This window comes from Vigna unguiculata, chromosome 11, assembly GCF_037176805.1.
Source record: "Vigna unguiculata cultivar grain cowpea cultivar isolate G323 ecotype 2 chromosome 11, ASM3717680v1, whole genome shotgun sequence".
Lineage (NCBI taxonomy): Eukaryota > Viridiplantae > Streptophyta > Magnoliopsida > Fabales > Fabaceae > Vigna > Vigna unguiculata.
Genome location: NC_140802.1, coordinates 44,918,223 through 44,945,036, shown reverse-complemented (window position 1 = coordinate 44,945,036; position 26,814 = coordinate 44,918,223). Strand labels below are relative to the sequence as shown.

Below are 26,814 nucleotides of genomic sequence, written 5' to 3'. Positions count from 1 at the left end.
ATATAACAAATATTAGTGAAATATCTTATAAACAAAAAATATCATTATATGAGAGTAGTAAGGAAAATAATTTGGTTTGTGGATAGAGTGATGATAATACATGCACATTCAATATTTTATTCCGTACTTATTTAACATAAAAAAAACCATATTTTTATTTTAAAATATAAAATAATTCAAGAAAAACTTAATAAGAAATATAAAAAATAATATTTATTAGATAAAAAAATTAAGAGATATACATAATAGTTAGTTTTGATTAAAAGATAATAATGATATTATGAAAAGAATAAGGTAAGGAGCATGGTTTGGCGATGGTGGAGTGTGGCTATATAAATGTCCACCGTGTTACAGTGGGTGGCTGAAGAAAAACGCAAGGTGCTCACACAGAGAACAAAGAAAAGAGAGAGAAAAAAAGAAACGAAAGAAAGTGCGGTGGTGAAGCATCTCAGAGAATGGCGGCTACTGTGTCTGCGTGGTCAAAGCCCGGCGCGTGGGCCATCGATTCCGAGGAACACGAGGCTGAACTCCTTCAACAGAACCCAATCCAAGAGACCACCAAACCTCTCGCCGACTTCCCCTCCCTCGCCGTCGCCGCCGCCACAAAGCCCAAGAAGAAGAAGGCCCAGACCTACTCCCTCGCAGAGTTCACTGCCAAGCCCGACACCTCCTTCGCCGACCAAGATCCCGTCGTCCTACCCACCGGCCCGCGCCAGCGCACCGCCGAGGAGCTCGACCGCACCCGTCTAGGTGGAGGCTTCCGGTCCTACGGTGACCGCCCTAACAGGAATTCCTCGGGGGACGACTCGTCGAATTCGCGTTGGGGTTCATCTAGGGTTTCTGACGAGCCCAGGAGAAACGGTCCCTTTGGGGCTAGGGATTCCAATCGCGAGCTTCCCCCTTCTCGCGCTGACGAGACTGATAATTGGGCGGCGGCAAAGAAACCCTCGGGAGGGTTTGAGAGGAGGGAGAGGGATAAGGGAGGGTTCTTCGATTCGCAGTCGCGCGCTGACGAATCGGACAGCTGGGTTTCGAATAAGAGCTTTGTGCCGTCGGAGCGGCGATTCGGCTCCAACGGTGGAGGGTTTGAGAGAGAGAGGAGGGTTGTTGGGTTTGGCTCCAGCGGCGGCGCTGATTCAAATGACTGGAACAAGAAGAAGGGCGAAACAAACGTTGGTAGCGAGAGTGTCGGTGCCGGTGCTGGTGCTGGTGCTGGTGGAGGCAGACCAAGGCTTGTTCTGCAACCTCGGTCTCTGTCGGTGAGCAATGAAGGACAGGATGCGAATGTGGGGAAGCCAAAAGGGGTTAATCCGTTCGGAGAAGCAAGGCCAAGGGAGCAGGTTTTGGCGGAGAAAGGGCAAGATTGGAAAAAGATTGATGAACAGCTTGAGAGCATGAAGATTAAGGAGACAGGTGCAGGTGATTCCTTTGTGAAAAGGGGTTTTGGGTCTCCCAATGGTGGAGGACGAGCTGCTTTGCCTGAAAGTCGCACTGAGAGGAGTTGGAGGAAGCCCGCATCTGATGATGAACGTCCTAAAAGGTTTGTCACTGATACTGTTTCTTCTTAGTTTCTTTGTTTTTATGCTTGAGACTGTGCTGTGTCTTTTATAATATTGGATGTTTCTTGCTGGTATTAGCTTCTTTGGATACTGATTGATTCAATGTGTGAAAAAGTAAATGAACCAAGGGCTCAGAATTGTTAATTTGCCTGGTTAAGATGTGCTTAGGGATCTTAATTTGCGCTTTCAAATCTGTTCCATGAGTTTATTTTTGTGTGTATTGTGTTGTGGTACTCTGTCTAATGCTAATGCGGTTGAGATGCTTGTAGCCTTCACATGTCTACTAATGCCATGTACTATTTTTTTTTTTTTTTGTCTTTTCAAGAAAATCTTTAGTACTGTCTTTTGAGTCCGTTTTAAACAGTTTTTTAATGACTCATCCTGTATCATACCTCTTAGGTAACGCCTTTTGTTGCGGACTTTTCTGTATTCTCCATGCCAATATGATTTTGAAGCATATAGTGATGCTGTGTCTTCTGGATTACATGAATGCTATTAGGCTTTGAGTCATTTAGCTTGCTTAATTCTTGATTGTTGGAAGACATGCAAGCAGAAATTGTTTCATGTTCTTAACTGTTGGAATCTGTACTCATCATCTAAGCATTATTTTTATTAAAAAGATGATAAACTGGTGGTCCCCATCAGTAATAAATCAAGCTTGAAATTTCATAATATGAATGGAACTTGGAACTGAGAGCACAATCCTGTTTAGTGCTTAGAGCATGCCAAAATTTATATTTTCTCCTGTGCAGATCGTGGAGTGTGTTTGTTACATGTATATTATTTTGTTCTATCTATATACTGCTACTGCTGTTGAGCTTGTTTGTTGTTGAACGCAGTGCTGAAAAAGTTGAAGATAAAGCCGTTGAAGAAAATTGAAGATCTATCAAATACTTTTGGTCTCTCCAGCAGATTGATCGACAAGAGAGTTGGATATCAAAAACTTATTTTTTTGTTTCCCATTGAAGTTTTGTCCGTCCTCCTATCTTATGTTTTATTGTGAAATTAATACTGAAACAGTGAAGTGACATTTTTGGTAGAAGTGTTGGTAGCTTAGGCAGTGTTTTTATGAAATATGTTTGTCAGAAAATGTTGCCGTAATATTCCCTCTAATATCATTCGTAATCTATATAATCTTGGTGGTGAATTTCGGTTTATGCATTGCTTTCAAACGTTTTATCAAATGATGTTATTGTTGAACTCAATTTAATATATATACGTATGCGACTTGGATATTAGAGAGGCCTTGTGTTAATTGTTACAGATGGCACCGCTCTCTGCCTGCACGTTACCTAGATTTTTATTCAACACAACAAATTCCAATAAGTTTTAACGTTTTATTCTCTGTGGAAATATCGGTGATTTTATTAGCAGCAGGGTATAGAAAGAGTGTTTTAAACGTAACATTGTAGCTTAAATCAGTGGACGAACGTACCATGGGCTATACTGTGACACTGTACAATTATCCTTGAACCACCTTGATTGACAAAGGGTTGTTTTCTTGCATCCCATCAACTTGGGGTGCAGGAAGAAATTTGATGAACACCAATTTACAATTATAAAAGGTAAAGTAGAAGTCGCTATTTGTCAACGTGTTTTAAAGTTCTACACATAACTTATCCATAATTTAGTTTAAGGAGGTCAACATGTTTACCAAAGTGCATCCTCGCATGATATACTTTATTAATAAATTGTAACCCTAATGATGAGCGCTAATCCAATTTCAACAAGTTTAATTGTTTTGGATAAAACTTTTAAGATGTAGTGGATTAAGCCGAATCGAATACATGAACTTTAGATTTAAAATTTTCCATGAAATTGAAATTTAGAAATATAGATTTTCGCATGCTTTAAATAAAGCATAATTATTTTGTAACTTAATTTGTGTATCTCATAATAATATATAGTAACATCATAGTTTATTTGAAGACTGAAATGGATAGTTACAAAATTGGTGCAATTCACCATAACTCAGTGATGGTCTTCAAACTTAGTTTTGATTTTAAATAATCGGACATAGATATACGATCCAAATTAAAATATTAATGTATCGTAAAGCATCCACCTAATAGTCATTTTTATTGTCAATATTTTCTTTAAAATTATAACCATTTGATAACATTTATTACTACTCTTAAAATTTCAAAATTTTAAATATATCATTTATCTAACTGATTGCTTAACGGGTTCATTTATTCACTAAACGAGTTACTCTTGAAGGTATACTCACTCAACGACTTAAGTCTTAGAACGTGAAAAATTGCTCAATGAGGTTAAGCTCATTCACTAACCAAACCTTCTTTGTCTCTATATCTTTTTCGAAATTTACTTTGGTTCAACAACTCATTCACTCTTTCAACGACTTTGGCTCTGGGAGTTTATTTTAATCAAGCTCTCCCAACAAAATCTTGTAGAGCTCTCAATAATTCTATTTTTAACTCTCGCTCGACAGATGTTTGACTCGTCTAATGAGTTTACACAAAATCATAAATAAAATACATATCAATTTGTATAATTGGCTCTAATGGGTTATTGTATCCCTTATCTAAGTCACAATCAATACCAAATCAAATTAGAATGGATCATTAGAAGCCAGTTATACAAAATGATATACTCACTCCCAATATTCCACAAGTCAAATATCAATTTAACTCATCCTCTATATTTTTCAACACTTCATAATCAATTTCATTCAATAATGTTCAACACAATTTGAACTAAATCAAGCAATTTAAAATCAAATAATCAAATAATTTCATCAAATATAAAAAACTTGCATGTTAGCAAGTTTAATCAAATGTAAAAATATTACTAGCTTCCCTTACATGGTATAAATGACTCTTAACTCTAAGAACTTTATTTCTCACAAGAAGGTTTAATTATATAAAGAAAATTTCAATTAAAAATCTAAGTGCATTTCTATGACTATAAATAAACAAATATCCACTTTAACCTATTTTGTGTCATATGTGTTGAACCATAAGTCACATGCAACTCAAAATACTAATTAGCCTAAAAAAGAAACAGATAATTAATTTACTTTGTCTTTAACTTTGATTCAATGGATATGTAAAATTCTTTGTGAAAACCACTTCTACAATTTCCAGTCTTCCAAACAATAAAAATTGAAAGAATAGGAAAGTTTTAGAAAGAATTTATAGAAGAAAATATTTTATAAAATGATCTCGATTAATAGAGATTATATATAGTCTAATATTTTAAATAATAAAATAATTGAGTGTCATATTTAAAAAAAAGAAAAACACTTTTACTTTTAAATTTTCTTTAAGTCTTCCCAGTAATATATTATTTTAATTATATTAGTGAATGTAAGATATTTTTCAAACTTTCCCCACATTGAGATGAGGTTGCATATATGTGTCAATGACATCTTTGACATACTTTTCTCACACCAAAACTGTACGTGTTAAAGCATACAGTTTGTGCTAATTTGTAGTTGCGGTGAGATAACGTGTGACTTCATAGATAACAAAGCAATCATTAAAATATCTTAAAAGTTGGATCTAAACCTAAGTTACCATCTTAAAATTGAAGTTTAACTTTAATTCAACAACAAAAATTTGTTCGTAAAATAACTCTTATATATATATATATATATATATATATATATATATATATATATATATATATATATATATATATATATATATATATATATATATATATATATATACACTATTTTAATGTCGTTAATGATAAATATGCAACTACGGATACCTTTGAACTTGTTTAAATTAATAACGTGTAAATGTCATATTAATATGTATTTTTGCACAGGCCAATATTCAGGATGGTTTCAGATGCGGTTAATGTGGTAGATGTGATAGTTGGGTTCGACCCAAATGATATACTTGGTAGTGGGCTTCAAAGAGAAGGGCCCAAGGAAAAATAGTTAGGTAATGCGACGCCAAGAATCCATTTTTTAACATTTTTAAATTGGATAGTTTGTTCCTGCACCCTATCAAATTTCTTTCTACACTCTTTCATTCTGGATTTCATTTTTCTAAACGCACTAAATCAATTTCGAAAATATTTTTCTGGAAAACACTCACCATACACTCAATACTTTTATTCCGGACAAAATTGTCCAAAACTAGTTTAGTTCGTTTCAGAAAATAAAATAAAAAATAATGGGGTGCAGGGAGAAACTTGATAGGTGCAGAAACGGCCTTTAAATTGTTATATTGGATCCAAAGCCATTCCCATCTTTGAGGCCCATCTTTGAACCTTACCTCCACTTCGTCTCTTATTTACGTCACTTCACATTGGCCAATTATACAACAAATTTATTCATTAAAAAGAGGTAAGTAATGAATTGCGTAACCTATTCTTTCTTTCAATGAACTTTGTTTTCGGGTCAAACACGTTTCTTAGTTGAAATTTGCCCTATACCCCAATTTATTTTTTGGATTCCTTATTAGTTACAGCTATAACCTGTTTATTAGTTTACTTTTAATAATTTTCTATTGATGCAATTACGTCCTCAAGTATCACTTCTACATGAATTAGTTTCTAGACATTCTCATCGAATCAAATGTAAAAAAGTTTCAAGCAATTTATCTGTGTACTAAACAAGTTTATGACGCATTAAAATTACTAAGTAACAATTGGATCGCATACCATCGCCATTATCAGCTACAGTGTCACCCTCGTTCATTATCAACCGCTCTTTCTTTAAAATAAATCTTCAATGTTATTAAATTTGTTCATTATCACTATATTATATATAGGTGTAGTTAATTGTCATCGTCTTCGTGTGCTTTTTCTGTACTCACACAGTGGCACCATCGCCGTATATTAACATATGTAGTTGGTTAACTTAAGAACATAAATATAATTATAAAATAAACCCATCCATTTCATTCCAAGTTTTAGCCAAAATGTTTTCTTTTTCTACCCAACGAATACAATATCGTGCCATTCCACTATCCTGGGTTGTCTGTATTTGAAGTACCCATGGCTTTTTTATTTATTTTTTCGAATCAAATAAAACCCATTTGCTAAATGTGCGTGCCTGGTCTCTGGAAACGACAGTGTATAAATGTCTATACTTTGTGTCGTTTAACCTGAAAAATTCCAAAGGCTATAACAATAGAGAGGGAAAGGTGTTTTGATAAAGCTTCGCAGGGGATTGAAATTTCACATCGACATGTTTCACAAATCCCATGCCATATGTGGAGTTGATGAGTAAAATTAAAAGGGTACAACTTACTTTTTCCCCAAAGTGCTATCACTACATGAGCTTTATTAATCAAGATTTGCATGCTATGCTACATGAATATTTAGAAAATAATAAAATTAAAACATTACCTGACTTGGCCTCTGCCCCTGCCCATGTTTAGTTTGCTTGAATATACTTAAATGGTGGAAAAGTGAGCAGTTCAAAAATCAATGGAGTTGCCCTTTGTCGTCTAGGGCTTTTTGCTGTCCAACTTGTCATGTAGTTCTTGTATCACAGTTTTCAAAGTTTCAACTATTTTGCAGCAAGAACAGCCACAAAAGGCCGAGAAAAAAAAATGGCCCCACACAATCAATAATTCATGAAAATAGAAACATAGCTAAAGCATTATATCATGGAAGGGGCAAAAAGGTATGACCTCTTTCGGAACTTGGTTGGCAGAGTCCCAATGACACTATCTAATAATTTAAATAGCAGTTATGTTGATTTAGATGGATGATAGACACGTACTTGAAAAGGTACTGCAACGGGGCAAAGACCAACAAGAAAAATTTAAATGAATAGCACCGAGAGCACAAACTGCTATCTGCTATTAGAGTATGGAGAAACCGGAAAGTACAAGTGACTAACATTCTAAGAAAGAAATAAGAGAAGAATTTACAAGGCATCAAGTATATCCGCAGAAGACAAGAATAAAAATGATGTAATTCTTGGAGTTCAGCAGCATAATTTAACAAAAACACCGAAAGAGAATAGCTAAGGAAGAAAAGTACTATATGATTAAATAAGACAAACTTGAGTATGAAAAAACATAGCGAAATTCAGTATCACTCATTTCATGAAAGATGCCAACTTGAAGTCATTCCCTGTTACCATGCAGGTGTTGCAGCTGAAGTAAGCTAACACTATCATCGTTAATACTGTCCATACTGCAATTGTTGAGGATAACCAACTAGCTTCTTTACGAGAGGGATGAGAGCAACCAAAGCAATTTGAAGCTGTTCTGAACTGTTTAATCGAATACTTATTTGTCCTGCCCCTCGATTGTTCAAATTTGCCCGGGCAACTAGGTTCGTATGTCGTCCAACTGGGATTTGAGATTGCACATTGCACCCAACAGCAAGATCTCCATGCCAATCCATAACAGAGAGCCCGAGAGTAGATAAGAAACGACCCAAAGGATAATCTTTATCTCTCAACTGGGCCTCCAAACTGCCACCATAAGCAATGTCGTTGCGCCCTGCCATTGCACCACCACTGATAACCACCTTGAACCGCTTACTGGCAACCAATTTGTCTTCAATCTTAACTCCGCCTGATAAGGCATCACCAAGCAAAGTAAATGAGAGACCAGCGGTTGCCTTATTTCTTCTAAAATTAGTAAATCTTGTCTCACTGCGTAATGTATAAGCCAAGTCCTTGCCCACGGTCTGCATGTCAAAACCTAATGAAGTTGCTTTCCCTTCCCCGTGCTTAACTGAGCCGGCTACTTCCATCTGAACATTAGCATCCTTTTTATCTTTAGTAACCTGACCCGTGAAAGACAAAGGTATCCTGTCCTTGACAACGAACAATCTTTCTACATTCAGGCCTTCATAACCCACATCATGATCCCATCCATGAGTTTCTAGAACAGGTCTAACAAGCCACTGGTTTGACGAATCGAGATAACGATATCTGTGAGTGGGGTTATCAGAATCAAAAGATGCAGGAAGGGCCAAATCTGGCATCGGAACAGGAACAGAAGCTGCACCACCACCTTCTTCCTCCGCATTTTCACTGTAATCACTAGGTAGATCTTTTGCTGCTTCTGCCATTTTCTTCATCAATTTCCGTCGCTTTTTTTCTTCCTTCAATTGTTTCTTCATTAAAAGCTTCTCCCTGTACTCTAACTCATCAAAATATGCGTTTCTATGAGCTTTAGACAGCTTTTCCACCTGGGCCTTTGTTAAAGGTTTAAACGGCGGCAGGTCATCATGTTCATTCTCATCATCAGACTCTGATGCCTCATCAAGGTCATCATCAAGACTGTCCTCATCACCAAACTGCTCCTCTGGCAACTTTAACTGTGGTCGTGATTGGAGAAGGGTTGACAAAAGAAAAGGTAATGGAGGCGCTCGTGATCGAGCTATATAAGGCTTCCCAGGTGGACTATCTTGTAACTTAAGAAGAGCATTTGCTTCGGCCAGAATTTTAGAGGCAAAAGATAGAAGTAACAAATGAGGCTTCCAAACCTGGCCATTTGGCAATACTCTCTGGCCAGCCCTGTTTGTTCGGCAAGCAGAATGGTTCTCTACCAAGGATACAGGATTCATGAGACGCATGTCACCAGCTGCTTGGCGAATGGCTTGCTGCACAACATGAGAACGCTGAGTAACAAACATGTCATAACTGGAAGCAGTGCCATTGGGGCCTTCAGGAGGGGCAGATGCTGCATGAGTCAGAACCACAATGGCATTGAACCAAATGGATGGCCCAAAAATTTCCGTAATTGTGCGTAAGAGTGGCATGTCACTAAAATCCCTGCTTTGCATATCTAACCTATCAAGATACAACACAATATCAGGAGGAGTTTTCTTAATGAAGTTCTTAACAGAGAGGAGGATCTTCTCGTTGCTTCGCTGGTCTGACCAGGAAGGTAGAAGTCCTGGTGTATCAATGACCCGTACCTTAATACCCTGTACTGTTCCCACGACATCCTGAACCTTCTTGGTTCCCATACTAAAAGCACTGGTATTAAACTTAACCTCGTCAAAAATAGAATTGATGGTAGCACTTTTACCAACTCCAGTCTTTCCAAGGACCATTATTGTACAAGAGAAATCAAGTGGCTCCTGACCTGCAGCTTCAAGCTGCTCAGCCATTGCACTTGCACGGTCAAAGCTAAAAGCACCAACGCGGCCCCCATTCCTTCCTCTTAGTTGCTCAGCGAGTCCTAATCTATATAAAACTTGAGCTACAACAACATTATGGGGAGTTTGCCCAAGCCTATGAGCCAACCGTAAAAACTTCACCCTGATCATCTGAAGTTTCTCACGTGTCTCGTCATACTCCTCAGCCTCCCCACTCGAGGAATCCTCCATTTGCTGGGCTTGAGCGTTAGACACAGTACCATTAGCACGAGGCTGCTGCACCACCCGAGATGCAGGTTCCAGCAATGGAGCTGCACGACCAAGGCCGGCTGGACGGACAGGAGTGGGCCCAGCACCAGCAGAATTTTCAGGTGAAGGACGAAGAGGAGGAGGCCCAGGATCAGCCGAAGAAATATCTGCGGAAGGTTGATCAGGTTGCTCTCCAGTCTCCTCTGTGGTTCCTGTCTCTTTAATAATCTTCTCCTGTATCCTTTCAGGTTCTTCAACAACATAAGAGTTCTCATCATCTCTATGATTTTCATCTGAAATCTGAGCTTGATCATCTTTATAAGTTCCTTCTTTTGGATCAGTTGCACTACCCCCCTGAATAGGCAATGTCTCCTTAGTTGAGGGATCATGCTTATTACTTCCTTCGTTCGGATCAGCTGCACTACCCCCCTGTATAGGCAATGTCTCCTTAGTTGAGGGATCATGCTTATTACTTCCTTCGTTCGGATCAGCTGCACTACCCTCCTGTATAGGCAATGTCTCCTTAGTTGAGGGATTTTCCAAAGAGGATGAGCTTTCATCTTCGGCATCACCATTTCCATAACCAGTTAATTCAGCATTCTGAATGCTAGGGGCACTGGTTTCTTCGCCATTTCTATCCTCATGGCTCATATCAGTGCCCAGAGTAGCATCCTTCACATCCCTAGTAACTTCATCCTGTTGTGCTGAAGTCGTGTGAGCTGAAGTGGCATGTACTTCTTCACATGTATCATCTTGAATCTCACCAGAAGAATCCGCTGAACCATTTAACTTTACCTCTGTATTGCCATCTCCCAGTTCAGGATCTGCGTCCTTCAAATCCCCATCATCAGTACCTTCAGCTGGAATCACCGCATCGGATTCAGATTTGGTAATAACTTCAGTATCCAAACCGTCCTCCTTGTCAATGCTTATATCCTCCAATGTTATACCACCATTTTCTCTAGGAGTCATGAAATCAGAATCATCAAATTCAGCCTTATCACTCGTCAAACCAGAGTTTTCATCCACCACAACACCATTTTCCTTATCTGACACCTCTACGTCAGAATTTAACCCAGACTCTTCCTTTCCACCAATCCCATCATTACGCTCCAAATTATCATCCCCCACACCATTAGAACCATAAAAAAAATCTTCATCTCTAGACACTCCAGAATCAACAACATCCGGATGAACACTATCAGTTCCCGGCCCATCCCTTTCCAAATCCTGATTAGCAATTACATCAGTTCCACCCAGCTTCCCAGACTCAGAATCATCCCCAACGGCCTCCTTAGAGGAATCAGGCTCCTGAACGACATCTGGACTTTTTTCATCCACCAAAGCTGAAGCCAATGAACTACCAACGTTGGCATCATCCTGTTTATCAACTACAGCCTCCTCCGGATGGAGTTCGGATCCTTGATCATGAACCTGCTCCCGCGGCTCCATTGCCTCCTGAAAATCCTCCTCTACATCTAAACTCTTCAAACTATCGGACCCCACCACAATCTCCTCAGAAACGCCTTCACCCACTCTCTTGCTCTCTCCCTCGCCATTGGCACCAAAACCATCAGCCTCATAATCCATTACAAATACTCCGCGTCACTCGGAAACCCTAGATTCATCAAAAAACGGGGGAATCAGAAAGCCACATATAGAGGCGGCGGGGGAACCAACCAAGCACGAACAGACGCACGCACGCACCGAAACATTAACATTTCTAATTCAAGTTACAATTTACAGGTTTCATCAACAATAATAACGAATTAAAAGTAAAACGTTAGAATAAAAAAAAAGAAGAATGCGGAGAATGGAGAGTGATGGAATAAGAGATCGAATGAAGTAATGAGAAGCATTGGATTAGGGTTTAAAATAAATAAAATAACAAAGCAAAGAGATGAAACAGCGAATAGAAAAAGGAGAAACGCTAACCTGCGTGTGAGGGGTGGATTAGAGAAAGAGGGAGAGAGTGAGTGAGTTTGCGACGAGTTGGGGTAAAACGAAACGGAGAGAAGAAAGTGTTGAGTGTTTCATAAAAATGAGATGAGAGCGCTGTGTTGCGTTGTTTAGTTTTGGGTTAGCGATGTAGCAATTGCAATTGCAATAGTAGTAAAGAGGTGGAGTGAAATGTAGAGATAAGGATAGATGAACGGTGGGAGATTGGAGTGAGGGATATGGATCGAAGGGTGGAGAAGGACGCATAGGAATCGTCGTCAAATACGAAAACCACGGTGACGTGGATGAAAAGTGGAATAGGGGTTTCCTGTTATAGATTTGATTTGATCATGTGGCTTGCGTTTCACGTGGGTGACCGCGGACCTTTACCGTCCCTCGATGTCGACGCTCGCAACTTTGATTTTGGACACTCAACATCCCAACGCACAATTATTATTATTATTTAATCATTTCGATTAATCTCTTATTTTTAACTACTACTACTGTGTTTTTTTTTCTCACTAAGTTCAATATATTTTATATAATAATACTTATTAAATATACTTACTAATAATGTAATTAGAGTAGGCATTGTTTGCAATTATCATGTACAATAACTTTTCGATAAATGTACCCATTGAAGGTCACTGAAGTTTTTCTATTTTTAGTGGTAAAAATGTATAATTATTTTCGTTATTAAATTTTTCACTGATATACATATTGTGATTTGGATTAAATGAGGTTATTACACACTCATTCTACAAGAAAAGGTGATTAAATTATTTTAAGTTGTATAACGAAAGTAAATGGTATGATTGACATTTATATTTATATGGAATTAAAGTAAACTAGTTGGTGGATCAATACAGTATGCGATTTTTTTTAATAATTTTAAAAATGAATAATGATATTCTAGTTATTTTTTTATCTATTTTTAACCAATCACTTCTATTATTATTAGATTTAAAAATTGTTTAATCATGATGACGAATTATAAAATAAATTATTTTTAATAAATATTTGATTGAGCTGATTTTACATGTATATACATTTGAAAACTTCTATGTAGATCTATCTTGTGTATTTATATGAATATATATATATATATATATAAATTCGATGCATGTGTTTTTATGCATTTGTTTGGAAGGTATAAAAGAAAGTGAGAGGATACCAAATGGGAAAAAAAATTACTAAAACACATGTATTGGTTGGATTAAGGGAGATAAAGTGAGAAAAAAAGTTAATTATTGTGTTGTTTATATTTTATCGGCTATTTATAAGTATATTTGTTATTTTTTAATTGTTTATTATTGTTATAGTTGTTAAAACTGGTTTAGTTGTTAAAGATATTAATTGTTAAAATGAGACGAAGAATGAATATTTTATTATTTAAGTTAAAAATGATAAACAGAAAAAAAATGAATTATTTAAACATTATTCCATAAAAAATATTATCTCTTTAAGATATTTATCTTTTTGTGTTTCTCTGAGTTAATTAATTTTCCTTTTTAATATTTAAATTAGTCTTAGTGAAGTTAATCAAGCGGAGAATAAAAAATATTGATTGAAATGTTGTTTAATTATTTTTTTTAGTTTCATGAAAGATAATTTGCATGTTTGAATTATGTGTTCGATCGTATGCATAATTGAATAGGAAAAGATTAATTTGTATTTGTTTAAAGTTGTAATATTACCTTTAGTTTGGTGAAGTTTTTTTATGTTTGAACTTCGTGTTAAGATAAGATTCTTTAAGTTCTGTGGCATAGCTAGATTTATATGAAAGTTATCCTTGTTAACCTTTTCAATTTATTTGTTTGTTTTTTTCCGGACAGGAAAAGATGGCAAGGAAAAGAATGCTCTAAAAGTGTGAGAAATTAAAAAATATTAAAATACAAAAAACCATAATATTTTCACCCTTTGAACTTTTCTTCGGGTGATAAGAGACTTAAAGGGAAAGTATTGTTAAAAAAAATAAATTTAGTTACGAAGATTTTAAATTATAAATATTTATAGATGGATCACAGTTAAGTATTTAAGTTGATGTATATACTAATATATTAGAGGAGATATTAGAGGGCAAAGAAGAAAAAATAAAAGTTTATTTCACATTTACAACATCAGGAGTTTAATATTTTAAACCTACTTTCAAATCCTATGTAGTTCAAGTATAATCAAACAGTAAATGAGTTATTCTTTTGACAACAGATTCTAGATACAAATATCTAAAAAGGTGTTAATAAATATTTATTGACGAATATCCTTGATATTATAAATAACTTTTGGTTTACTAAACTTACAACAAATTTATTGTTCTGATGAATCTTGACGAACTTGTTTTATTATGATAAATTCAGTTAAAACTACATAAAATTAATTTAATGACATATATTTTATAAATAAAAAATAAATAATCATTACAATAACTAAGTTAACATTATTTTATAAATAAAACATTATTAACATATGAAATAATTGTCACTCTTAATAAAAAAATATAATTAATTTATAAATTGGAGTTTAAATTGATTTTTAATAAATTTATATTATTAATCATAGATTAATTGAAAACCAATTAACAACAAGTTTACGTTGATAAGCAATAACAACAACAATAAGTAATAGTTAAAATATTAATAATTAATTTTAAAGAATAATTTAGAATTTGATTCACAGATTAATTATAATTCTTTTATTAATAATAAAGATTATTTTAAGTATTAACAAATTTTATCTTGTAAATAATGTCTAACTTAGACAATGGCTAATTATACTTTTGTCTTTAAATTAGTTTTTATTTAATATTTTATTTTTTGTAAATTTTATTATTTATTGTTCATGTTTTACATAGTGCAAGGGTTATACTGTGATAATACATATTTAATTACGAATTTAAACAATGCTTCAGAATATCCTATCAATATAATTATTTCCGACCTTTAATACTAGATATTTAATAATATATATGTATATTTGTATTAGCCATTTCCTTGTCAACACTGTGAGGTGTAAAATTTTGAAAAAAAAAATAAAAATAAACATATTACATAACATTTTCATTATTTTTTGTTACAATATGTCAATGATTAATTTCATTGAAGATCTTGACAAACAATCTTTATTGATATTTTTTTTTCAGCCATGTTTTTCCATTTATAAGATTTAATCTAAAATCTTACATAAGGAGGCTCAGTTCAATACAAGTTTTATTACTTTCACCCTCTTCTGCCACTAATAATTGTCATATCTTAATATAATACTTGAATAGTTTAATTAAATTGAATACATTAGTGATGTAAATGAAGTTATGTATGAAAATTTGGTAGGGAAAATAAATTTTAGATCGTTGCTCACTTATATTTAATAAAGGTATAATTATTGTAAAATCTCATTTAGTAGTTTTTGTACTACTAAATAAAATATTATATCATGATAACCCAAAACAGATAGTAGAAAAATAGTAGGAAGGAGACTGATATATATATATATATATATATATATATATATATATATATATATATATATATATATATATATATATATATTACCCATACAGTCATCCAAATAACTATAAACGAACTAGTTATATTTACCGCCGATGCTAGAAAGGGTTAACAAAAACACTCAAGGTTTAAACGAAGCATGAAATAGAAACTACTACTAGATATCTACTGTCGCATTTCAACTCCTATCTAGTAGGGGAGTATCTTTGTCTGTACTTGTATATGCTCACACCAAAATAGGCGATTATTGCAAAAAGAGGAAAACACACAGAGGAAACAAACATAGGCAAGAAGGGTAAGCTAACTTAATTAAGAAAAATCATACAATTCGATAATAAGTATAAATCAGAACTTATCACATCCGTCATAATTAATCAAGCTCCCATAACACAGTATAATACACATGACTATATACTCAATATCCAGATCATGTAAGGAACATTAGAGCTCTTGGTGGCTTGCACTTGTGACGGTTCCCAAACTTTGCAGAGTTTTGACACATGGGGTTATCACCCGACCGCTCACAGGATAAGTCCCCTTCACGTCTAAGATTTGATCAAGTCCAAAAACTAAGACCTCCTGCTACTCCTCACGACATAATCCATTATGCTCTACCTAAGCGTGAATGATCATTGAAGTTTCAGGATACCAACCAAATTAGGAGTCCTCATGTCCTTACACGTACACTAACTTATTCTCTAGAATTTCCCTTGAAATTCTAGCGCAACCACACCTTCTGATGATTTGATTTCATACAATCCTACCACATGTACTACCAGTCACGATAATTCATGCATAGTATAAACAAACATCACATTATATCATTTACTATAGCTTCCAATAATTAAAACAGAGGAATAATCAACAATTCTGCAGAGAAACTCGCTCAAGCTAGAAGGTCTTGCCTGGGCGAGAAGGTCATTCTCGCCTGAGCGAGACTCAAATAGTGGGCAACTCTAAAACTGAGCGAATTCTCGCTCAGGCTAAGCTGTTTCGCTTAGACAAGAGCGTCTCTCGCTCAGGCGAAACCAGCTCGCCTAGGCGAGACCTCACGCAGTTTCAGGGGTGAATTCCTGGTGTTTTCACTCAAGCGATAACTACTCGCTTGGGCGAAAATATCAGGTTCCTAATTTGTTTCAACATGCAACAACACAAGATTTTGCACAATCCACTCATACAGTGGCGGATCTTGACCAATAATTATGGGGGAACCAAATTAATATATTTAGAATTTTGAAGTTATATTTGATATAAACATCATTTTAGATATGAACACTATTTTAGATACGCTATCCTAAAGTCATCCTTTTTACTTATTGAATATTCTCATATTTGAATATGTTTTCCTGTATAATATTGTTCCAAAGAATTAATATCAAATTCATCATCACCTATAATTTTTTTAACCTTAAAAAATGACTCCTCCAATTGAACAATTGGATTATAAGTACTCAATGGATCACAAAAATTTATCACGACTCAATTAAAATTCTCAGGTTTATCAAGAACCTAAAACATAATTAAACAAAAAAAATACATAATTTAATTTTTAATAATTTTTAATATATACATTTAATTTAAAATTTTATAAAAATATTACAAAATTCAATATAAAAAAAAATTTTGGGAGGTTTGTGGCCCCTGCATGTCCTATAAAAGCTCCACCACTGCACTCATACATTCAATCACACCGTTCAAGCCCTCATACAACACTCAATCATGAACTTTAAAACCATTAGAAAGACTTCTATGCAAAAATTAAAGAAAATTGGCTAGCTTCCCTTACCTTTTAAATCACCAAGAAGCAAAAATGTTTTCAGCAAAGGAACCCCTCAAATGCACAACCTATATGAACTTAAAGTGAGAATAGGGCTCCGGTTAGGTTTTAAATAAGGAGATGCTCCAACATTCAAATTTGCAGAGAAAAGATAAAGAATTAAAGTGGACTTACAAGTATGGGAAGGAAGAACAACTTGAGGGAGAAGTTCTGCTCTAATTTCAGTGTTGCTAGCTGCAACAAGAAGAGAGGGTGGATCAGAACGAGAAATTCAGTTTTCTGGTTGGAGAGGAGTGGAAATTAAGAAGGTGGATGCAGAGTGTGAGTATTTAGGAGAGTGTGGTTCCTGTGTGTGGGCAGTGGATAGAAGAATGGGAAATAAATGGGTTTCACAATTATCATTAATATTAATTACTAAATTGAAACATTAATGTAACTGTTAATTATAGTTCATGTAAATTCAAATTATAAAAATGTCGAATAAATAAATTAAAATATAATATCGATAAATTCAAAGTAAAAAGCAATCTTTAAAATCGAAAACATTTTTAATCAATATTTATTAATTTTAATCGAATGTACCTTTATATTTACTTCAACGATAAATGAGAACATTAAACCAGAACCATAAAAGAAATAATTTTTTTACTAATATAAATATTATTTTTTAAATATCTATATATTTATATTTTATATATATATATATATATATTTTGTTCTCAACCTATTTTAAAAATACGTGTTTCACCTTTATTGTGAAGTGTTTTTCATGTAATAAATAAAATTCTACATTTTGCTACAATGGAGAATGTTTTATATATATACATAACATATGTATATATTGGATTTATAAATGAAACACAATTGTTTATAATACCTTAAGGATGAAAAAAAAATTTTATTTTGTTTATATGTAATATTTTATCATATCATATTTTTAATGTTTTCTTTTATATATATATATATATATATATATATATTACTTTTGTTCATATACACACACATTTTGTCAAATTTAAATAATAGTTTTACTTTCTATACAAGAGTTATATCAAATTGCAAACATTGCATCTTGATATGATTCTGTTCTCAATATTCTATTTAAGTTAAGTTTTGGAATTCTTAATCATAAGAATATATTTATGAAAGTTATTTGTGATTATTTATTATAAATATTTGTCAACATGTATTTTAAAAAACAAGGAATGCTAAAATGGGTAAATAAATCTTACTTTTTTTATTTATTTCAAGTATTTATATTTTTTGTTTAATTTATATTTTAGTTTTTTATATTTTATTTGTGGTTAAGTTTTTGAATTATCAATCACAACAATGTATTTATTAAACATATTTTGGATTATTTGCTAAAATAATTTTTTAGATTTGTTTATATTGTTAAATTGTTCTTTAATAAATTATGATATATTAGAAGAATAATAATATTGAACAACGATAGACATTTTAAAATATTTATATTCTGTGATCACTAATTAAATTTATTAACGTAATCAATGCCATATATAATAAAAAAAACACTTCTCTAAATTTACATTTTTAATTAAGCCATTTATTCACACTTTAAAATTTGACATTTTTGAAAATTAATTTATTTTATTTTTAATCTGAAAATAACTTTTAAGTTTCAAATATAACAATATATTTATGAAAACGTTTAATTTACACCCAAATATTTAAAAATAATAAATAAAGTGATAATTGTGTGATTAAATGAGAAAAAGCGAAAATCAAAGTAGAAAGTGTTAATACGGTTTTGTTAAAACAGGGTTCGGGCCAATGTGCTGCTGAGCCACATTGGTTTGGACAAGATCCGCCGTCCATGGTGGCCGGAGCTAGTTCAACGAATCCACCATCGAAGTCTTCCTCAAATCTCTTCTCATATTTCCATTCATCGTCGTTGACATAGATGATGAAGTTGTTCAACTCAAACTTTCACCCTTCAAATTCACATGGTCTTTCTCTACAATGCCAATGCCAATGCCATCTCCTTCGTTCCCAACCCGCAAATCCCCCCACAACCTCTGCATCGTTAAACCCCTTAACTCCAACTCTTCCCTCTCCGACGCGGTTTCTTCTCTCGACCTATTGCGCCTCAAGGGCATTCGCTTACCCTCGCACATTCTCGCCACCCTCTTGCGCCGCTGCTCCAAAACCAGGTCTTTCCGAGAGGGCAAGTTGATTCACCTCCACTTGAAGCTCACCGGTTTCAAACGCCCCCCAACGCTTCTAGCAAACCACTTGATCACTATGTACTTCAGCTGCGGCGATTTCGTTCAGGCTCGCCAGGTGTTCGACAAAATGGACGATAGAAATTTGTTTACTTGGAACAATATGCTTTCTGGGTATGCTAAATTGGGTATGATGAAGCAGGCTAGGAGCTTCTTCTACCGAATGCCTCACAAGGATTATGTGTCCTGGAATTCAATGGTGTCTGGGTATGCGAATCGTGGCAGATTTGACGAGGCTTTGAGATTTTATCGACGGTTTAGAAGATTGGCTGTGGGGTATAACGAGTTTAGTTTTGCCAGTGTCTTGATTGTTTCTGTAAAGTTGAAGGAATTTGAACTTTGCAGGCAGATCCATGGGCAGGTTTCGGTTGTTGGGTTTTTGTCCAATGTGGTTATATCCAGCTTGATTATTGATGCTTATGCAAAATGTGGAAAGATGGAAGATGCAAGGAGATTATTTGATGATATGCCTGTGAGGGATGTTCGTGCGTGGACAACACTAGTTTCGGCTTATGCCGCATGGGGCGACATGGAATCAAGCGCTGAGTTGTTTAGTCAGATGCCTAAAAGCAATTCCTGTTCGTGGACATCTTTGATTAGAGGTTACTCTAGGAATGGTATGGGTCATGAAGCACTTGGAGTGTTTAGAGAGATGATCAAGCATCGAGTTAGACCTGATCAATTTACGTTCAGTACTTGCCTATTAGCTTGTGCCACTATTGCTTCACTGAAGCATGGTAAACAAATACATGCGTTTTTGGTGCGAAATAGCATCAAACCTAATACTGTTGTAATTAGTGCTATTGTTGACATGTATTTGAAGTGTGGAAGGTTGGAAACTGCCAGGCGAGTCTTTAATTTCGCTGGAAATAAGCAGGATGTAGAGTTGTGGAACACGATTTTATCAACACTGGCTCACCATGGCTATGTCACAGAAGCGATTATGATGCTTTATAATATGCTAAGATCAGGAGTGAAGCCAAATAGGACCACTTTTGCCGTCATTTTGAATGCTTCTAGTCATTCAGGTCTTGTACAGGAAGGGCTTCAGTTATTCAAGTCCATGCCTAGTGAACATGGTATCGTCCCTGACCAACAGCACTACGCAGGCTTAACTAATCTTTTTGATGAAGCTGGGTGTTTAAATGAATCAGGGAAGGATCTGCAGATGATGGATTCTAAGCCAGATGACCATGTTGTATGTCGATTGCGTGGGAATATAGATCATGGGAGAGAAGTAGCTGTACTCCTTATCAAATTGCAGCCACAATCCTCTGCTGCCTATGAATTACTTTCAAGTATTTATGCTGCACTTGGGAAATGGGAACTGGTTGAGAAAACAAGACATATTTTGGATGAGAGACAGGGGAGAAAAGAGCAAGCCATTAGTTGAATTGACATTGAAAATTAGGCTCACACTTCACTGTATTGGATGTGTCACACCCTCTGAACGAATCAATGTGCTTACCTTTGTGGCACTTAATTAAGTAACAACATTGGAAGACCATGTCCCAGTGCCTAACTTTAGAATGTGAAAGTTAGGGATTTTTGCCAGTGGATCAATTTTTGTAGAGACCAGGAATATATATTCCATTGACTAAGTCACTATTCTTTTTTCATTTCACTTTCTTTCTTGATGACACCGGATTTTGCCGAGTTGAACTTCCACGGTGTTATACTTATTAGATGTTTCCTCCATAAATGCCGAGGAGGAATGAGAACACTGGTAAGAAATTTTTATGAAATTCACCCATTGTTTTATTTGTATTTTACCCCCAGCTGAATAAAACAAGAAAACAAAATTACCCCGTCATTGAAGTTCCTTACTTATGCAATGCTCAGGGAAATTATATGTGGATGGATTTACAAGATGAAAATTTTATATCCATAGGAATAGAAGCTTAACAAGCATCACTGTTAATGTTCTACAAAAGAAAGATTGGATCGTATCTTGTCAATAATATGCACGATTTTAAATACATAGTGTGTTTTACAGTTGCATTTATTTTATTTTGTGTTATAAACTTTCAATTTGATTAATGTAGGTAGACGACTGAAGACTTTGCTTTATGTGTAAACCATGGAAATATACGTGTTCACTTTTTTTTTTAATATAGTAAACTTTTTATTAACTATAAGATAATTTTTAATTATTAAAGTAAAAAATATTACTAAATTATAAAATATTTTTTATAAAACAAATAATTAAAGAAATAAATATTTTTATAATTTAATATAGATGATTTTTTTATTGTAAATAATTATTTAAATTAAAAAACAATTATTAAAAGGGTAAAATTATTTTTTTATCGTGAATGATTATTTGAATTCAGAAAAGTAAATATTAAAAAAGTAAAAATCAAAAACAAAATTATATACAAAAAAAATAAAATAGTCATGAAACTCGGAGAAATTAAGTACATAAAAAAGGTGAATATCTTTATTAATAATATAAAATATATTTTCTTATGTAACATAGAAAACATGAGAGGAGACAAACATAAGCAGAAAACAAAACTTAGCAACTAGGCTGTTGGGTTTCATGACAAGTTTCATCATCACAGCAAAACCAGGGAGAAAAGTTCAACAATGAATTTCTGGTTCTGATCGAGGTAGTGAATTACGAGCAAAACTGGAAGAGATTCTCATTCTCTTCTCTATAGCCTATTACTAGTACCCATGAGAGCCTGGTTATAAAAAAAGTCTGAATCATTTGTTTATCAATGGCTGATCAAGAATTAAAATTGGTCATTCTTTTCTACTCGTGATCGTTTGTTCCCTTTTAGAATTGGTCGTACCAAGCGAATAAAAAAGCAAATACTTAGTCAGAGAAGCTTCATCAGCCACCCAAGTGGACCACCCCACAGGTCCAGAACACATCTCGATCATAACTCCTTACCAATAATTAGAGCGAAGGTTCCCACCACGTTAAACACAACAACAGGCCAATACTAATAGAGGAGTCCTTCCTAATCCAAAGCCAAAAACAATAGAGTGAAGAAAGAACAAAAGAATCATTTCATATTTCTCAACCTTTGTCCAATTCAGCAACTACATTCACATTGATTAAAGAAACAATCCACTCCAACGCCAGCATGCCTTATTATATTAAATTCCACTACCACCAACAAAGTCATAACCTGCAACAGCAACAGCTGACTCCAGCAACAGCAAAAGAAACAGGAACAACAATCTTTGATGTTGTCGTCGTTGTTGTTGTCCCTCTCCTAATCTTTGATGGGTTCCCAGGTCTCCAAACAGATTGAGAAAAGAAAAGCAATCAAAAGAGAGGGAAAAACTCTGTCTGATCTCAGAAACTCTGGGGAAGATTACCCTGGCTCAGATTACCATCCATCAGACAGAAAAAATTGGATGTCGGAACTCAACCCAGAGAAACTTGTGATAAAACAAATTGTTTGGCCTGGAACACATGATTCTGCAACGAACAAGATCGGCATCCCATGCATCACTCGCCCTTTTGCTCAATGCCAATCCTTGTCCATCTACCATCAACTTTTGATGGGGACAAGGGTCGTTGACATTCGGGTGCAAGAGGATCGCAAAGTCTGCCACGGAATCCTCCTTACATACAGCATCGACGTTGTCATCAAAGATGTCAAGAAGTTCTTATCAGAAACACAATCCGAAATCATCATCCTTGAGGTTAGAACCGAAATCATATATGTATTATAATTTATATACATCATACACGTTGACGTTGTATCTGACATGCATGTCGTGTCTTTGCGTAGGTTAGAACCGAGTATGGGCACGAGGATCCTCCCGAATTCGACAAGTACCTTGAGGAACAACTGGGGGATTACCTAGTTCCTCAGGACGATAATGTTTTTGAAAAGACCATAGCCGAGGTTTTACCAAAGAGAGTTATCTGCGTTTGGAAGCCAAGAAAATCGCCACAGCCTCCAGCAGGAAGTTCTCTGTGGAGTGAAGGGTATCTGAGGGATAACTGGATCAACACTGATTTGCCATCAACGAAGTTCGAGAGCAACATGAAGCATCTCAGCGAACAGCAATCTGTGACGTTCAGAAAATACTTCTACAGAGTGGAGAACACCGTCACTCCTGTGGCGGATAACCCCGTCGTGTGTGTGAGGCCTGTCACGGAACGCATTCATGGCTTTGCAAGACTCTTCATTAGTCAGTGCTTTTCCAAAGGGTATGCAGATAGATTGCAGGTATTTTCCACGGATTTCATCGACCATGATTTCGTTGATGCATGCGTTGGACTCACTAATGCGAGGGTGGAGGGGAAAACATGAAAAGATTAAATTATCAACCTCGTCGTTATAACTCGATTTGCTGTTTCCTTTTCTTGTTCATGGTTTGATGGGGTCGCGTAAAGTTCGAATTTTTTTGCTTTTCTTGAAGTGGGTGTTTGATGGAAATTTCTGATATGGAAAGAAGCATTGGCTTGGGCTGTGGTGTCATGTGCTGCAAACCGAATTGTTTTGAATCTGTACCTCGTTTTCTGTGGTTCTACAAACCAAAACCGAAACTGAGGTAACAGTGAAGGCAATTACAATGAAATTACAAGACAGAGAACGGAAATTACAAGATCAAAAGTTTGTTCCATTGGATTTTGTCGTCCAAAAAATTCTAGACGTGCACTCAAATCCTTTGCGACCTCTGTCTCTTGTTTCGTTCGTTTTGGTCCACGAATGCAATGCCTTGTTCCACAAGGCAAATTAAGCTGCGACAAATCAAGAAGTTACATAAAATTTAGGAATAATTATCAATAGTTGTTTTTTTCTTTGGGTGAAATTATATGAATTGTTTCTGATTCACTTTTATATGTTTTTGTTTGCATTTACAGTGGAATGGAGGAAAAAAATTTAGAAATGATAGAAGTTAAGAAAAATAATATATATATATATATATATATATATGGATGTATGTATCAATATTGTTAGAATTAAGAAAAATGATGGTTTTTAAATAATAAATAGATGTTAATGTGTCATTGCTCTAAAAACAAATGTTCAATGATGATGTTTTTCCTTGACGACTGATTAAAAACTCTGCCAGTAATATAAATAACAACAGAACTTATGAAATAAAAAGATCACATATTAGAACGATACCATAGAATTATGAGTGCAATAATTCGACGGTATTGAATCTTGAATGATTTATTTTTTGAGCGAGAAGAAACATCAATGCAAAATATTCTCATAATATTTTTTAAATGAATATCCAATAATTAATGAAACGGATGATAAAATGAATATTTGCTGCTACGATGGATCACAGAAAAACCCAACAAAAGCACGTATTGGGCTACTTGTAATGGGCCAACAGTTAAATAAATAGTTGGTAAGTGATTATTTTTAGGTATAAATACACATTTGGTACCCAAATTTTTTCGAAAAGTTCAATGTGGTACCCGAACTTTATGAATGTTCAATTTGGTACCCCAATTTTCTAAAAAGGTTCAATTTGGTCCTCTCCGTTAAGTTGGAGTTAACACCGTGTCCGTAGAGGACATGTGTCAAACCATGAAATTTTTATTTTATTTTTATTTCTTTTTTAAAAATTAATTTTTTTTTTCAAAAAGTTTAAAAAAACTGTCACGTGTCAGTTTATCATCGTGCCACGTGACAGCTTCCAAGCATGACACGTGGCAATGTAATAGTTGTTTTCAATTTAGTATCCCAATTTAAATTTTTGGTTCAATTTAGTACCCAAATTTTTTAAAATGATCCAATTTCGTCCTTTCCTATTTGAGACCAAATTAGTAAATAAGCTTAATTATAATTTATATAAACATGTTAAAATAATTGTTTTGAATTTATACATCAAATCACTACACCTAAATACTTAAATTATTTTATTTTTTTCATTTTAACCTTTGTAATTTTTTATACATGAAATTTTTTACGCTTGTAAGAAATAAAATAATTTGAATATTTAGGTGTAGTGATTTGATGTATAAATTCAAAACAATTATTTTAACATGTTTATATAAATTATAATTAAGCTTATTTACTAATTTGGTCTCAAATAGGAAGGACGAAATTGAATCATTTTAAAAAAATTGGGTACTAAATTGAACCAAAAATTTAAACTGGGGTATTAAATTGAAAACAACTATTACACTGTCACGTGTCATGCTTGTAAGCTGTCACATGGCATGATGATAAACTGACATGTGGCAGTTTTTTAAATTTTTTGAAAAAAAAAATTCATTTTTTGAAAAAAAAAAATAATTTTTAAAAAAAAATTAAAAAAAAATAAAAATTTCATGACTTGACACGTGTCCTGTACGGACACGGTGTTAACTCCAACCTAACGGAAAGGACCAAATTGAACCTCTTTAGAAAATTGGGGTACCAAATTGAACATTCCTAAAATTCGGGTACCATATTGAACTTTCCGAAAAGGTTTGGGTACCAAATGTGTATTTATACCTTATTTTTACAATAATTTGTTTCAACAAAAACAAAGTTAACAGAGTTGCGAAAATTTATGCCGTTAAAACTTTAACATTGAGTTAGTCCAGTACGATTTTTAAGTGTCGTGTTACCTTTTTATTCTCTATTTTATTATTTTCATTTTTATATTTGAATAAATTTGTATATGTAAATGAATTAAAAATTATATATCAATAATAAAATAGTTAACATTATCTTAAAATTTTAAATATTGCGACAGTTTAAAAAGAGACAGTAATTAACAAAGAAAATATGAAGATTAGCAGGCTAAAGGGATAAGGATAACGTTGATTTGCTGACTCGTTCAATTAAAATAAATAAAAAAACTTGGAATTAAACCTAATGGATGAGTCCAGGAATGTGTTTGAAGATTCACTTCCTCAAAAGTGAAGTTATAATTATTGTGATGAGTTGATGACATAAGCAATAAGTTAACAAATTAATCGATTTAAATATATATAGAGAGATAGAAAGGATTACAAAGACAAATTCAATAAACAAATTATGTTACAAACAATTAATTAAATGATAAGTTATATTCAACATGATATAATGGAAACATATGGCTGTATTTTATATTAATAATGGTTTACTTCATCTGGATTCATTTTTAGCTTTACTATGACTTTCATGGAATAATTCTGTTACCTAATTCAACTAAAAAGGACCAAAATATTATTACTTTATTTTTATTCGGTCAAATATTATCAATTCAGTATCTTAAAGTTAATCGGAGTTTTATATCTAGCTAAATAAATTTTACTATATATTCATATGTAAATTCCTTGCTACTATACACACAGTGATGCAAGAAAGACAATTTAATAATAGACAGGTATACTGAAAAATGATGCATGTTAGTTCTACAAGATAGGAATCCTTAATCCTTATTAAGGACATGATTAAGCTAAAGACACATGAAAATAGTCTAATTAAATAAAAGACGAAGAAATATATAAACTCTTTGAGAACATTAATATAAATATGTTAGTATAAATATGACACACATATATTATTTTTTTTCTAATAATAATAATA

General features: G+C 34.0%; 4 protein-coding genes across 4 annotated transcripts; 3 read left to right on the top strand and 1 right to left on the bottom strand.

Annotated features, from left to right (window-relative positions):
- Window positions 1-331: 331 nt before the first annotated feature.
- LOC114169618 (glycine-rich protein) lies at window positions 332-2,716 on the top strand. The gene is made up of 2 exons (XM_028054855.2): window positions 332-1,540; window positions 2,399-2,716. Exons 1-2 carry the CDS (start codon window positions 456-458, stop codon window positions 2,436-2,438), a joined length of 1,125 nt encoding a protein of 374 aa, XP_027910656.2. The 5' UTR covers window positions 332-455; the 3' UTR covers window positions 2,439-2,716.
- Window positions 2,717-7,435: 4,719 nt separating this feature from the next.
- Window positions 7,436-11,976, bottom strand: LOC114169908 (translocase of chloroplast 120, chloroplastic-like). The gene is made up of 2 exons (XM_028055298.2): window positions 11,796-11,976; window positions 7,436-11,478 (listed from the first exon to the last, which is right to left on the bottom strand). Exon 2 carries the CDS (start codon window positions 11,448-11,450, stop codon window positions 7,674-7,676), a length of 3,777 nt encoding a protein of 1,258 aa, XP_027911099.1. The 5' UTR covers window positions 11,451-11,478; window positions 11,796-11,976; the 3' UTR covers window positions 7,436-7,673.
- A 6,860-nt stretch (window positions 11,977-18,836) lies between these two features.
- Window positions 18,837-20,948, top strand: LOC114168828 (Pentatricopeptide repeat (PPR-like) superfamily protein). The gene has a single exon (XM_028053791.2). It carries the CDS (start codon window positions 19,062-19,064, stop codon window positions 20,715-20,717), a length of 1,656 nt encoding a protein of 551 aa, XP_027909592.2. The 5' UTR covers window positions 18,837-19,061; the 3' UTR covers window positions 20,718-20,948.
- Window positions 20,949-22,230: 1,282 nt separating this feature from the next.
- Window positions 22,231-24,129, top strand: LOC114170745 (PLC-like phosphodiesterases superfamily protein). The gene is made up of 2 exons (XM_028056296.2): window positions 22,231-22,987; window positions 23,077-24,129. Exons 1-2 carry the CDS (start codon window positions 22,562-22,564, stop codon window positions 23,602-23,604), a joined length of 954 nt encoding a protein of 317 aa, XP_027912097.2. The 5' UTR covers window positions 22,231-22,561; the 3' UTR covers window positions 23,605-24,129.
- The last annotated feature ends 2,685 nt before the right edge of the window (window positions 24,130-26,814 follow it).

Bases quoted from the DNA above. Each gene is read 5' to 3' on its own strand.
- LOC114170745 (XM_028056296.2), top strand. From the start codon at position 22,562: ATGGGTTCCCAGGTCTCCAAACAGATTGAGAAAAGAAAAGCAATCAAA. The intron at 22,988-23,076 runs GTTAGAACCGAA...GTCTTTGCGTAG, and splicing joins CCGAAATCATCATCCTTGAG to GTTAGAACCGAGTATGGGCA.
- LOC114169618 (XM_028054855.2), top strand. From the start codon at position 456: ATGGCGGCTACTGTGTCTGCGTGGTCAAAGCCCGGCGCGTGGGCCATC. The intron at 1,541-2,398 runs GTTTGTCACTGA...TGTTGAACGCAG, and splicing joins GATGATGAACGTCCTAAAAG to TGCTGAAAAAGTTGAAGATA.
- LOC114168828 (XM_028053791.2), top strand. From the start codon at position 19,062: ATGCCAATGCCAATGCCATCTCCTTCGTTCCCAACCCGCAAATCCCCC.
- LOC114169908 (XM_028055298.2), bottom strand. From the start codon at position 11,450: ATGGATTATGAGGCTGATGGTTTTGGTGCCAATGGCGAGGGAGAGAGC.